At 42.4% G+C, this 13,812-nt stretch overlaps 1 protein-coding gene across 1 annotated transcript in view; it reads left to right on the forward strand.

Annotated features, from left to right (window-relative positions):
• Positions 1-13,812, forward strand: part of Rxfp2 (relaxin family peptide receptor 2) — a 71,830-nt gene that overhangs the window by 15,408 nt on the left and 42,610 nt on the right. Inside the window, exons 2-5 of the mRNA XM_040751414.1 lie at positions 1,072-1,218; positions 3,626-3,703; positions 8,767-8,872; positions 9,839-9,910. Of these exons, the coding sequence (XP_040607348.1) occupies positions 1,072-1,218; positions 3,626-3,703; positions 8,767-8,872; positions 9,839-9,910 (403 nt within the window). The remainder of the gene's footprint in view (positions 1-1,071; positions 1,219-3,625; positions 3,704-8,766; positions 8,873-9,838; positions 9,911-13,812) is intronic.

Here is a 13,812-nt window from a genome sequence, read left to right on the forward strand (position 1 = left end):
GTTCAACTAGACTTCGCTTCAGCGATTGTTCATGTGTTATGCCCTCTGCCCAAGACAATGATTTGTAATTTGTCTTCATAAATGACTTCTACTCTTTGAAAGGCAGATTCCAGAATGGATCAGTTCTCTCCCAGCATAGTGGTTCTCGGTAGCCCTGGGAACCAGACGGTGGAACGAGACTTTAGCCCAGTCACCCAGGTGACAACCCCAGACAAGGTGCCTAGTTTACCCTCTGCCAAGACACGCAGAAAGATATTACACCTGCCACACTCTAATGCAGTGATTCTCAACCTGTGGGTTGTGACCCCTTTGGGGGTTAAAGACCCTTTCATGGCTCAGGGTAGGGTTGCCTAGGACCATTGGAAAACACAGGTATTTAGATTATGACTCACAACAGAAGCAAAATTACAATTATGAAGTAGCAACGAAAATAATGTTATAGCTTGGCATCACCACAGCATGAGGAGCTGTGTTAAAGGGTCGCAGCAGCATCAGGAAGGCTGAGAGGCACTGCTCTAAGGGAAGTGAAGAGAAAAGGAGATAATTTACCCAGCAGAGTGATGGCACTCACTAACTCCTTAATGTGAGAGAAGACTGCTAGGGTTGTCGTGCCTTATTTTAACGAAGGTCAGACACTCTCCCTCTCAAGCTCCCATTTAAACAGTCCTTCTGCATATGTATTAGGTCACCTTAAGTCGTTCTTATGAAAAAAATTAACAGTCGCATAAATCGATTTATTTGCTCCTATTTAAGCACGGTTTTACCCTCTGTCTCAAGCAGTAGATACCTCCCCAACTCCATGCAACATGTCTAGCTTTCTTTGCATTACCTCCCTGAATGAAAAGGCAAAATGGGTCTTCATCTCACCCAGTGTATGGCTAATGTTAGGTTAGACTGTGGTTACTGGCAGTGTTGGTCCATGTTGGGGCTCTAAGAATGACACCGGATGAACCAGCCTGGTGGAATTCTTATCACACTAAATGGAACCCTGCCGGCAAGGTCTAGATGCATTCACATTTGGTTTCTCTTACATAGAATTTTTGTATCTGCCCTGTCTCATCTCTCATGTAGACTTTGTACTGGCTGACAGCAGTATGGTGGCTCCTCTGTGCCAAAAAGGGTATTTTCCTTGTGGGAATCTCACCAAGTGCTTGCCCAGAGCCTTTCACTGTGATGGCGTGGATGACTGTGAGAACGGTGCCGACGAGGACAACTGTGGTGAGTCCTGCCCCCTCCTGTGCTCCACACACCTACCTTAACACATGTGTCCCCCAAACGGTGGGTCAGCCCGTGAGCGCGGGACTGGGAGGAATGGTCTAATAATCCATTGCATTCAGGCTAATGACCTGAATTTTAGGATACAGAACTTGCTAAAGTAAAAAAGATGGTCCCATAAAAACTGAAATGGTATTCTAAATTGTACTCTGCTTCTCATAATTCAGTTTTAAGAGGCTTCCTCGTAGCCAATAACTTTGTTCAGCTTTAAGAATATCTATAAGCTGCCATTGGGTTCGCCCAGAGAACTAATTGATCATGCTGACTGACCTTACATGTCACCTATGGGCCAGGACCTCCCCACATCACTGAGACACAGTGAACTCAAAAGAAGCAAGGAGGCAATAAGGGCCTTGAGCTCATGGGACAACATGGACTAGGAAAACAATAACGCTGTGCATAGATAACATCCGGAGGGAAAAGGATCATGAGTTGCAAAAAAATAAAGAGACAGAAAAACATCTTGGAAATTCACTTGAAGGAGAGAATCAAGGAAAAATTAAATTAAATTGACTTAAATTGAGAACAAAATAAAAGGAATAAAGGAGGGAGGGAGGGAGGGAGATTCTGCAGGCATAGAATTCCAGGCATAGGAAATAAAAGACCCTGGAGCTGACTGAAATAAGGTGAAATAGAGTCAGTCTTGCAAAAGCAATGGGGCTTGAGCAAAGCCCACAAGCACACAAATGTGAAGAGATTACACAGTTCATTACTAGGGGTCTCCCAGGCCAAGTTAAGGGCCATGTGCTGAGACCATATATCTTGCCTGATCTAATCTGCATATTTTCCCATGAGGAGAATGTCAGAGAGGTTGACACGTCAACTTAGTCACAGTCAATGCTGGAGCTCATACCTTCCTAGTATAGTATGCCACACCAGGCCAGCTCTCTTCAGCACTGGCCAGCCAGCACCTAAATGGGATAGCCGTGTCCTGGAGGGCCAAGCAGCTGCCTTGCCCACCCCTGAGTACATCATGCCCCCTTCCCTTGGACGGGAAATGACCCCAACACCTTTCCACAGAACACTCCTGCCTGTTCCTCCCTTCACACTCAGTTCAGAGGTGTGGGGGTGCAGCTCAGGCGAGAATGCTTGCCTAGTATGCAGGAGGAGGTACTAGGCTCAATCCAGAACAACTAACAGACAAACAAAAGAAAGACTCTGTTCAGGGGTCCCTCCCCCTCGAAGTGGGCTGCACAGGCATCCCTGTGGGCAAGCCTCCTGCCATGTAGAGTCCTGTCTGTGCGTTACTTTTCTCTGGGCAAACGTGAGCACCCTGAGAAAAGGCCAATCTTTGCTACCACCAGGATAGGATAGGAGCGTACTCAGTAGGCGCTCAGTCCATGCTCAGTTTAGAGGCAGTTCTCTGATTGTCAATGAGCAAGTTACTCCAAGAGAGCTCTTTTTTGCTACATGGGAATCAAGGATCACTCCCATTTCTCTGCCCGACAAGGATGTTCTGAACCCAAAGTGAACAATGCACACAGAATACCTTATAATATCATGATAGTGGCATTCAGGACTTGAAAAGGGAGCAAAGATAAATGATAGATATCAGGAATCAAAGGAACCTGCAACTGACTGTGTGAATTTACTTTTTCATTTGTGTGGAGATTGATGCCACCTATTACAATGCAAATCTTACTACTCTTATAGCACATACTCAGTTAAGGATGCTTCAAAAGAGGCCCATTTTTGTAAATATGTACATATACATTATTCATATGTGATTTTTATGATATAAAAGAATTGTCAAGTAAGAATATCACAATAGAAAATGATAAACTGACATTAAGCCATGAGAAACCAAGGCACTGTCATTTCTCTCAAAAGGATTTGACATTATTTATTAAAAGGTATTTCAGTTTTTGCTTTCTTTAAAAATAAAATCTGGCAAGAAGTGACAGAGCCCATGCTGAGAGTGTATGAGACCCTGGACTCAGTGTTCAGGGACAAAGAAAAGTAAAGAAGACCCAATTTTATCAGAACTCAGTACCCACTACACAAGGCCCTCCCGTAGTAGTCTTGTGAAACTCCCAAAATCCAAGTCGAAGATTCAAAATGTCAGCATTAGAAATGGCTACTATTCACCAAGACACTTAGGATTGCATAACATAATGTTTGCATTGCATTCGTTGTGAAGCGTACATCTGCAATCCTTGTGGGTGAAATGCCCACACGTGTCTGTTTAACTCTCTCCTGCTATCTTCATATTTAAAAAAGAAAACAGTCACTCTGTTGCTTGACCAGGTTTTTTTTTCTGGTTTGATTTCGTGAAATTTTTATATCTTTGTCTTGTGGTATGCTGTCTGATTTCTAGACTAACTGATGCGTATCAATCACCACCCCACAGGTGACACTAGTGGATGGGCGACCATATTTGGCACAGTCCATGGAAATGTCAATAAAGTGACATTAACACAGGAGTGCTGTAAGTGGTGTCGGTTCAAAGACGGTATCGGCTTTGCAAAAAAAACAAAAACAAAAACAAAAATGTGATTGTGGTGCGTGGATTTATCCGGGAACAGCAGTCTCCTCTTATCTAAGGTTTTGCTGTCAATAGTTTCAACGAACGGCCGTCAACTGCGGTCCCAAAACAGTAAATGAACATTTTCAGGGCTGGGGCTCCAGCTCACAAGAACGATGATGATGATGATGATGATGATGCCTTGAGACAGGCAGACCGCATTCGCATACCATTGGTCATGGTGTATTATTGTGATTTCTCTATTAAGTTATAAGTTACCCTTAATCTCATTGACCTGATTTACAAATGGAACTTTTACAGAGGCATGTAGACATAGGGGAATCAGGAAATACAGGATTTGGTGTTATCTCTGGTTTCAAGCATCCACTGGGCTCTTGGAATGTGTCCCCTGTGGATAAGGGGGGACTGCTGTAGTGGCTCAGTTGCCTTCAGAAAGTCAACTTCGTTTCAATGTATTTCACTGGTTATCATTCTTCTGTCTGCCTGTGGGTCTGAGGAAAAAATGGGAGAATAGACCCATGTCCATGCATGCCCATTTCTTGTGTCACTGGATCAATCATGGGAATACATAGATAATCAATAATGGTGACAAATAACAAAGTTCTATTTCCTTTGATTTCATTTCAACAAAGAGCTCATACTATGTTCCAGACACAGGAAGTACGGTGTTGATTAAGGTGTGTTCCCAACTCACAAATAGCGCATGTGTAACTGGGAAGACATTCTCACTAAGCTGTGGTGATTCCCTTCTGCACAGGGAGGCATGGGAGACCACTGTAAGAAATGAGGGCTCTGCCAGGAATGGGAATATTCTCCCAAGCAATGCATTGGCGGCAGGTGGGGGGCATTGTGAAGTCCCTGAATGGAAACAGAGAGGTAACAGGTGAACAAGGCTACTAAGAGGTGAGGTAGCTGTCCAATACAGGTTGCACAATGCCTTTGCACAAGTGTGCTAAGATTCTACAAGCATGAGCTGGGAGGGTGGAACTGGATTCAGGAGGCTGCATGCAGCATGCCCTTAGAGGGTTTGGGGCACACACTATAGAGGCCAGCCTCTGTACTGCCGGTGGAGTCGTTTGTGTGTGCGTGCGTGTGTGTGTGTGTGTGTGTGTGTGTGTGTGTGTGTACATTATAGATGAATATATATGTTGATATATGTTAGTATCCATAAATTTCATTTATGTGTGTATTGTGCATATATTAAATACTATGCTAACATTTAGCATGGTTGTGCACACCTTTAATCCCAGCACTCTGGGAGGCAGGAGAAGGCAATTTCTGTGAGTTCCAAGATAACCAGGACCACACAGTGGGACCCTGTCTCAAAAACAAACAAACAAAAAAACAACAACAAAACTCTTAACTAACAGTGTATAGTCAATGCCCTCATGCAGGGGTTACACAACTGTGCATTAAACCAAGGACAAATCAGTAATAGTCTGATAAAAACTATCTGTGCTGAACTTGTACAAAAAATTTCATTAGTACTAATGTATATTATTCTATATTGTTATGTACTGTTATAATCATATAACAATATAAAATATGTATATGGTGTAACAACTATATCATCAGAATTCACATTATTATCAGTGTCCTGAAGCCTCTAGAGATACACTAAAGGATGAGGAGTTTGCATGCAAGTTCTATGTGAATACTGCATCACTTTTAGAAAGGACTTGAACATCTGTGAATTTAGGTATCATGAGGGCCCTGAACACAGTCCCCATTCCATACCTGAGAAAGACTGCAGTGTGCACTTCATAATACAGTTCATAGCTCATATACTTATACATGAATGCATAATCTGTAAAAATGAAACTAAGGTAGATATGATGGTATGCAATCAAGAATCTGAGGCTGGAGGATCCTGAGTTCAAAACCAACTTGGACTGTGTAGTGAGTCCATGTATCCAAAGGTAAAAGAAAAATTGGGGCTTATTGGTTAAGAGCATTGGCTGTTCTTGCAGAGGACCTGGGTTTAGTACCCAGCATCCACATGGTGGCTCACAACCATCTGTAACTAAGGGGATCTGACACCCTCTTCAGGCCCACATCATACATGTGGGGCACATAGATACACACACACACACACACACACACACACACACACACACACTAATAATAATAATAATAATAATAATAATAATAAAGGAAATGTTTTATAGCTTGAGATAGAAATTGCCTAGGCAATTTAGGGTAAAGACCCCAAAGAAAATGACCAGTTTCTTTCTTGGCTAAAAGCCAGAAATGTCCTTGGGACTCATGAAGCCTTGGTAACTTCATCCTTGACAGAGGCCAAAGATGCAAAAGTGTTTGGGGTGCTCTAATCTCTGATCTGGCTCCTAGAGGATTCCACAGTCTCTGGGGGAAGGAATGTTAAAGTAGAAAGGAGGCCTCTTAAGAGAAACCTCTGCTCCAGAGAATGAAGTCTCTGGCCTGGTGCAGGCCTCAAATTCCAGTGGGTCAGGTCAACCTCCTAGCCAAGGGACCACTCACAAGGAGGGGGCTCACCCTAACCTGTGCTGGTGGAAGAGATGCAGTAATTCACTGTTTGTCCTAAGGGTCTAACCCAGGCTTCTTGAGCCAGCTGTTACTAAACTGGTGCCCCACACTCTAGTAGTTTCTTACTCCAAGATAGGACAGAAGAAAGGAGCCTGCATCTCACTGGGTTCGAAGGAAAAAAACTGTTTAAAAGAGGAGGGATTGGTGAGGCTATTAAATGAGTCTTTTCTCCTGAGTTTAAGACAGGAATTCAAATCCTTTCATCTGCCTTACCATGTATGCAAATGTCTTAATCACCATCACCCCCCACACACACACACCCTGCAAAACCTTTGTTTACACAAAGGCCTTGTAACATTCTTGAGCTAAGGTGGCTGACCCCCTTCTCCCTTCTTTTTCTTTGAGCCCATTCTTTGAAAACTAGCCAATCATGAGAGACCATGAAGCCAGGACCCCAGGCATGGGTAAAGTCACAGTCACCTGTGTGGGAACAAAAGCCAGTCACTTCCTGCCCCATAGGCTTGCTCTTCCCAGTACATCCGCTTAGCAAGACAAAAGTTTTGCCTTGTTGAGACACTTTTTTAAAGTTTTCACTGCTTGACAAAACAAAGCAACCCAGAAAAATCTAATTTAGAAGTGACAAGATTAGTAAGACATAACTGAAAATTCTAACACTCTCCTAATATGTCTAGTTCAGGAGCTCACTTCATACCCACTGGGAAATCAAATCACCAAAGTTAGGGCTTTTCTGTGTGTTTGACTGGGTTGGGTCTTTGTTTTTGTGTCTTAGTTTTTAGCTGTAAAGAGGGAAAGCTCAGCACAGACAAGATGTTTGAATTGGGCCCCTACAGAGGCAGACCACAGCTGAGAGAAGGAAACCTTAGATGGGGGAACCCTTGACTGTCACAATTCTTGGATGAGGAGGATGGGTAGCTCCTGGCAGGTAGGTCATGAAGCCTGGACAGGGACACTGCAGAGCCTTGTCAATTGGTACGGGACAAATCCACAACCAAAAGGGATCTGGGCCAAAACCATCACTGTGCCAAGTGAGCAGGAAGAATGAAGATGATGCCCACTATTGCAACATCGAGTGCAGACAAAGGCTAGGAGTCCGAGCTCAAGAAATGTCTTGGGGTGAGTGAGGTGGAAGGAGATGGGAAGGACCTGTCAGGACCGTCCTCAGAAGAGGGTGGTGGCAGGACAGGGAGGATGGAGAAAGGCACGTATTTCTGCCTTCTGAAGGATTTATTTATTTTTATTTTTATGCTTGCATTTTGCCTGCATGCCTGTTTTTGTGCTGCGTGCCTGTTTGCTGCCTGAGGAGGCCAGAAGAGGATACCAGATCCCCTAGAAACGGAGTTACAGATGGTTGTGAGCCACTATGTGGGTGCTGGGAACTGAGCCCAGGACCTCTGCAAGAGCTGTCGGTGCTCTCAGCCACTGAGCCATTGCTGCTTGAACCACTCAGCCCCATCGTGTCTCTGCATACCCACCTTGACCATACGAAATTCCTTTATTGCCGAGTACTTTTTGATCACAACCTTCACTCCAGTAATGTGGCCATAATATTCCTGATGTCAATAAACATTAAACAAAACACATTAGTGTTATCTTTAGTGGGCTGAGCTAATCATCATGCAGACCACATAATATTATCCAGAATGTTATGCACTGAAGCCATCTCTTGCATGAACTGGGGATCCAGGAATAGCTGTGGTGGCTTTGCTGCCAAAATGCCAAATTAACTTTAAACGCGATGCAAAAAAAGGACGGCCAATTAGAAAGAATTTATACTCACAGTTCAGTGCATATTAGTTATAGGCTGGGTCCACACCACAGCACATGCATTGAATACCATCACTCAGCAGATCAAGGCAGAAGGTAATGTACTGCAGAGCAAGACCCTGTATCAAAACAGTTCACTAATTAACTATAATAATAATAATAGAAATTAACTTTCACTTTCTTTACTGAACCAAATCAAATATCCATAGGGTCAGTGGAGAAATTAAAGATTGCATTAAAATCCTCTCCATCTTTCTCTGATCTTCCATCCCATATCCCACATGACCTACAAACTAAGGTCAAATCAGTAAGCATTCATTTAGTAACTACTTCATACTATTGAGTTGAATTGGTCCAGCCATCACCATGGAGACTTACTCAAACAAAGGATGCTTTTCACTGAACAGAACTTTATCTTGTTTCAGTGCATGTCTGATCTTACTTGTTTACACCTGTGGTTTCTTCCTGCTCTTTGAAATGTTAAATGTCTTTGAGATGACTGCAGGAAGAAGCTAGAGATGAGAGGAACACCCTGTGGGTCTATACTTGATTTGAAGAGAATTCTTATTTGCTTTTATGAAGGGATCAGGGGGTTTGTTAATTGATATAAATTGTTATGGCATTGATTAGAAAATTGTCAATTGTTTTCATAAATAAATGTGTTGGCTTTTTTGTTTGTTTGTTTTCTGATACAATTTTTTGTCTTTTCTCTCTAGTTCTCAACCAGTATCCACAGCACTGTTACTGTAGAGAAAATGAACTGGAATGCATAAAAGCTGACTTAAAAGCTGTGCCAAAGGTTTCTAGCAATGTGACATTACTGTGAGTGTGCTACACATATTTATTTGTACCTAAACTCACACAAAAACCCATGGAAAATTCTGTAGTGCCATAATGATAAATTATAGGTAATCAAATAAGCAAAAAATCAAAAGCACTTTTTAAAAGATTTATTTATTTGTATTTTATGTACATAATTGTTGTCTGCATGGATATATGTGTACCACATGTGTGCAGTACCCATAATGGTCAGAAGAGGGCATCGGAAACCCTGAAACTACAGTAAAAGAGGGTGGTGAGCTACTATGCAGATGCTGGGAATCAAATCCAGGTCCTCTGCAAGAGCAGCCAGTGCTCTTCAGCACTGAGCCATCTCTCCAGACCCTGGAACTACTTCTAAAAGCAGTCACCAATAAGGTTGACATGCTTCATCTTCAGGAAAATACATTTTAAATATGATCTCCAAGATAAGCCTGGTTAACGTTCACCTCATGATGTCTGTCTCTGGCCTCAAGTGCTTTTCCACTGTGCTCTGACTTTTTTACTGTTACTGCTGTGGCCCTGCTGCTGAAGAGAAGGGAGCAGATTTAAGTCATTTTGTTTTTAAAGCTGACAATCCTTCTAAGACTGCAAAGATAGAAAGATCCAAAAAGTTAGCTGTCCAAGATCATGCCAGCTCTCCTGAATTTTGCATAAAAAATATTGCAGGTCAGAAATCTGTAGTCATGTCCTCATCCGGCATGTCTGAGAGAGTAGGGATCTTCTGCAGCTGTGCCTTCATCTAGCGTGGATGAGGTGGTTGGGACCTCCTGTTGTCTTGGCATTTACTTGTTCTTATGTTTTATTTACTTATCCGGAGATTAAGGGAGGCAGTGAAATCATCATACCCAACTGGCCAAGGAGGGAGGATGGAGACCAAGACAAGACTGGGCTAGCCTGGGCTACATAGTGGGACACATGAAAATTTGTCCCAAAGTAACAAAAAAAATTTTTTGTTTTTTATTTCAGATCTCTTAAGAAAAACAAAATTCACAGACTTCCAGTCAAAGTTTTCAGCAAATACACAGAACTTGAAAAGATGTAAGTAACGATAAATAGTAGGTTTATGGGGACATGCTTGTGATGTTTTAAGGCACTTTTGATCTGAGAACAAAGTTGAATAGTTTTTATAGGTATTGCTAAATCTGGCCTCAAACCCATGATTAGAAAGCAAAGTACTGAAAAGGAGGTGTTCTCATTTCATAGTTTAGAGGATGGTTTCACTGAACCATTCTCAGGGGATTGACTTCGACTTGGAGTAAACTATCTCAATACATAGTTCCAAGTCTTTCCTTAATATTATTTGGGAATGACTGCAGGATTAGAAGGGCTGGATGTGACCTTTAATTTGAAAAAACAGTGAAAGCGTAGGTAAGAGTAGCCATTGCAGTTAAAACATGTAAACAGGGTACAGCCTGAATTCTAGGATAATAGGAGCAAAAACTGATGATGATGATGATGACAATGATGATGGTGTTAATATATTTGAAGCGAGAATACATCAATGACTAGTGTGTAAGTAAAACATAAAACATATTCAGTGAGGAAGAAAGAGACTGTATGCTTCTAGCATCCCAGAGAAAGAATAACTGAGACCTGGAACTGGTAGTTATGAGCACAATGGTAAGCTCATAATCTCCACCCCAGGTCCCTGAACTATATCACGTGACAATGACTCAAATGCCTTTGCTTAATTCTTTCCTCACAAAGCAATCCCATAATCATCACTTTACTTTTTTTTTGGTGGGGGGGAGGATTGAGAGACAGGGTTTTTCTGCGTAACAGATCTAGCTGGTCTGGAACTCACTCTGTAGATCAAGCTGGCCTTGAACTCACAGAGATCCAACTGCTTATGCCTCCCGAGGGCTGGGATTAAAGGCGTGTGCGTGCACCATCACCACCACCACCACCACTTGGCATCACTTTACCTTTTAAAAATATTTTATTTTGTGTGTAAGAGACTTTTGCCTGCCTGTGTCTACATGCACCAAATGCATACAGTGTCTGCAGAGGCCAGAAGAGGGCATCAGATCTCTTGTAACTTGAGTCACAGATGGTTGGGTGCTGGGAACTGAACATGGGTCCTCCCGAAGAGCAACTAGAGTTCTTATCCACTCTGACATCTCTCCAGCTCCTCATTAACCTACTTCAGATATTCACACAAGATTATTTAAAGAGTCACATTGAGTAGAGAATAAGAATATTTCTACTAGTCAACATGATACCTCCTACTGATATTTGTGGATAGAAAACTCACAGACTGGTAGTGTATTGTAGTTTGGGTGATTGTCTACCAGTCCTTCCAAGCTGAATTCCTCTGGGCCTCTGAAGATGCTCTACCTACCAAGAGGAGTAATAATCAATCTAATAACAATATCAGCAAAGGAGGTGTTGCACATGCTGGGCCCATGGCAGAAATGGTTTTTTGTTTTATTCTTCAACACCTAGCATAAAAGAGAAGTATCTGGAAACACTATCAGTGATTCCACATTCATGAAATTAAAGACGAAATCCCTAGAGGAAGGCCACCTGGTAGAGCTGTGTGTGGCTATGCAGTATCATCTAACCTGCTTTGGTTATCATCTGCATAACTCTAGACACCGTCAGTACATTCTGCTTTATCCTAGAGTGTGTGATCATACTGTCATCACCACACTGGCATAGCTACACATCAGCCCTAGGCCCTCTAGAGAGGAAATCAGAACCACAAAGGTTCTACATCTCAGCGATTCTTAAAGTCACCTGTTCCTTCTGTCAATCAATGCTGTGCTTGCCCTGCGTGCACAATATTTTCACCAAAGAAGCAATGTAACAGCAATCACAGAAATAATGACAAGAATTTTGTTTTCCAACCTCTGTTTAGTCAGCTTTCCATTATGTATGCAAAATAACTGAGATGATCAATTTTTAGAGAGGAGAGGTTTCATTGATCACAGCTGGGAGGTTTCGGTGCCCTGTTCTGGAATCATGCGATGAGATGAAGGACGCACCTCCTTACCGGGAAACAGATGAGAAAGAAGCTAGGGCCCCATTCTTCTCTTCAAGGGGGTGGCCCCAGTGACCTGAAGGCCTCCCTCTGGTCCGCATCTCTTAAAGTCGATGTCCCTCCCAACAACTGAGATGCAAACCTTCGGGGGACATTTAGAATCCAAACTCTAACACATTCTATTATTGGGTATCGTAGAAGTTGTTAAGAATTTCTAATTAGACTACCTTAGACAGGAGACAGCTGAAGTGTACAAAGGTTAAGGTACTCAGATAATTAGCTAGTAGGAGAATCACAACCAGAGGCCAGGGCTCCTGATGAACATGGTGATACTTAACCATCACAATGAAAACCCACGGATGGAGAGAAATTGGTTAGTATGTCCAAGAGTTTCTGCTGAGACATACAGTCTTGTCCTGGGCATGATTCCATCCTGTGCTTTTTGTCCATCTGGGGAGAAAAATGAGTACCCAGGGAGGCAGGAAGATCATTAGCTTGTTTAGACAGAAAACCCAACATAGGGCATCTCTAGCCAACTCCTTTCTCCTCTACTGTCCATATCCCTGTCTGAGGTAGCTGCTATCCACTGGAATGAGGAGTGTGGAAACAGACGCATAATTCAGCTCCCGAATTTCCTCAGGGCCCCAAAGGTAGAGACTAACCCTTCTTGCTGAGACCACTGCTGTGTATTAGCATGTCACCCCCGAGACAGCACAGAACTTCCTGTCTACAGAGTCTCCAGTCTATACCCGTCTAAATCCTCATGGTAGAGCTGCGGTCATTCTGACATGGAGAGAAAAAATTACTACATCAAAATTTCATTTTAATTGCCAGATGCACGAACACTGCTCAACGAATATAAATTTTCCTTTACTGTGGATCAATTTTGTTATCTTAATAATCTCCTGGAGTGCCAGGATTTTCTACAGTTGAAGAAGAAGAAAAAAGTAGTTTGAGATGACCTTTCAAAGAAATAAAATACAATTTATGGGATTGACTCTAATGTTTTATCATCGCTGTCATGGAAACCAACAACGATCCTCCTCCTCATTGTAACACGAGCCTTATGAAAATTAGGTATTTCTTCTTAACCTGAGTTCTTGTTGAATGCAATCAATCACTGGCAATGAAACATAATTAAAGGTGCCTGCCTGGCTCTAAAGTACATAATGTCACATTTAAAAATAGCATGTGAGTGCACATGTCATTAAGGTATTTATTTGCTTTAGTTTGGTACATAAGACCCTGGTGTTTCGCTTGAAAGGTCTTTGATAGTTGAAAGCGCTGAGATTTGTGATCCAGGAAGCTGTTCCTAGACAAGCTGTTCAGTGTGAGATACATTTAATGGACTCCTGTCTCGGTTTGGAATAGAAAGAGGCACCATTTGCCAAATTGTCATGTTTCCATCCTCAAGTTCTCTAAATGGTTCTTCTGGAAAAAGAAAGTAGACACCAAGGAGAGGGCTTAATTTTGGCAGTCTACTCCTGAGACTTGAGACCCGAGACTCGCAGTCTCTCCGCAGACACAGCCAACAGCTAAATCTAAGACCAGGGCCTCTCCATTATTAAAGGAACTGTATTCGTAGGTGATGCTGGTGAGAGGTGACCAGTTGCCAGCGACAGAGGACTCTAACAGGTCCTCGGTTTGAATGTCTTTTTCCTTTGACTTCTAATATGGAAGCACAAGGTCACATTCACAGTTTGCAATGGCATCCATTTCTTCACTAAGGAGGAACAGCATGTGCTGTCCCCTAGGGTTAAACATCATCTCAAATAAAATGGAACTGACCTAACTGAGTAGTGGATTTTATATTTAAGAGAGACTCCAGTAGGTCTTTACTAACATATTACATGCTTCATTTGTTTCCCTTTGTTTAGCAACCCAGTTCACCATATTCTATTTCATTATGTCCAAACACTCCTCTGATGTTCAAACAGATGCTGGTACATGTCCCTCT

Source organism: Mesocricetus auratus, unplaced genomic scaffold (assembly GCF_017639785.1).
Source record: "Mesocricetus auratus isolate SY011 unplaced genomic scaffold, BCM_Maur_2.0 Super-Scaffold_100008, whole genome shotgun sequence".
NCBI lineage: Eukaryota > Metazoa > Chordata > Mammalia > Rodentia > Cricetidae > Mesocricetus > Mesocricetus auratus.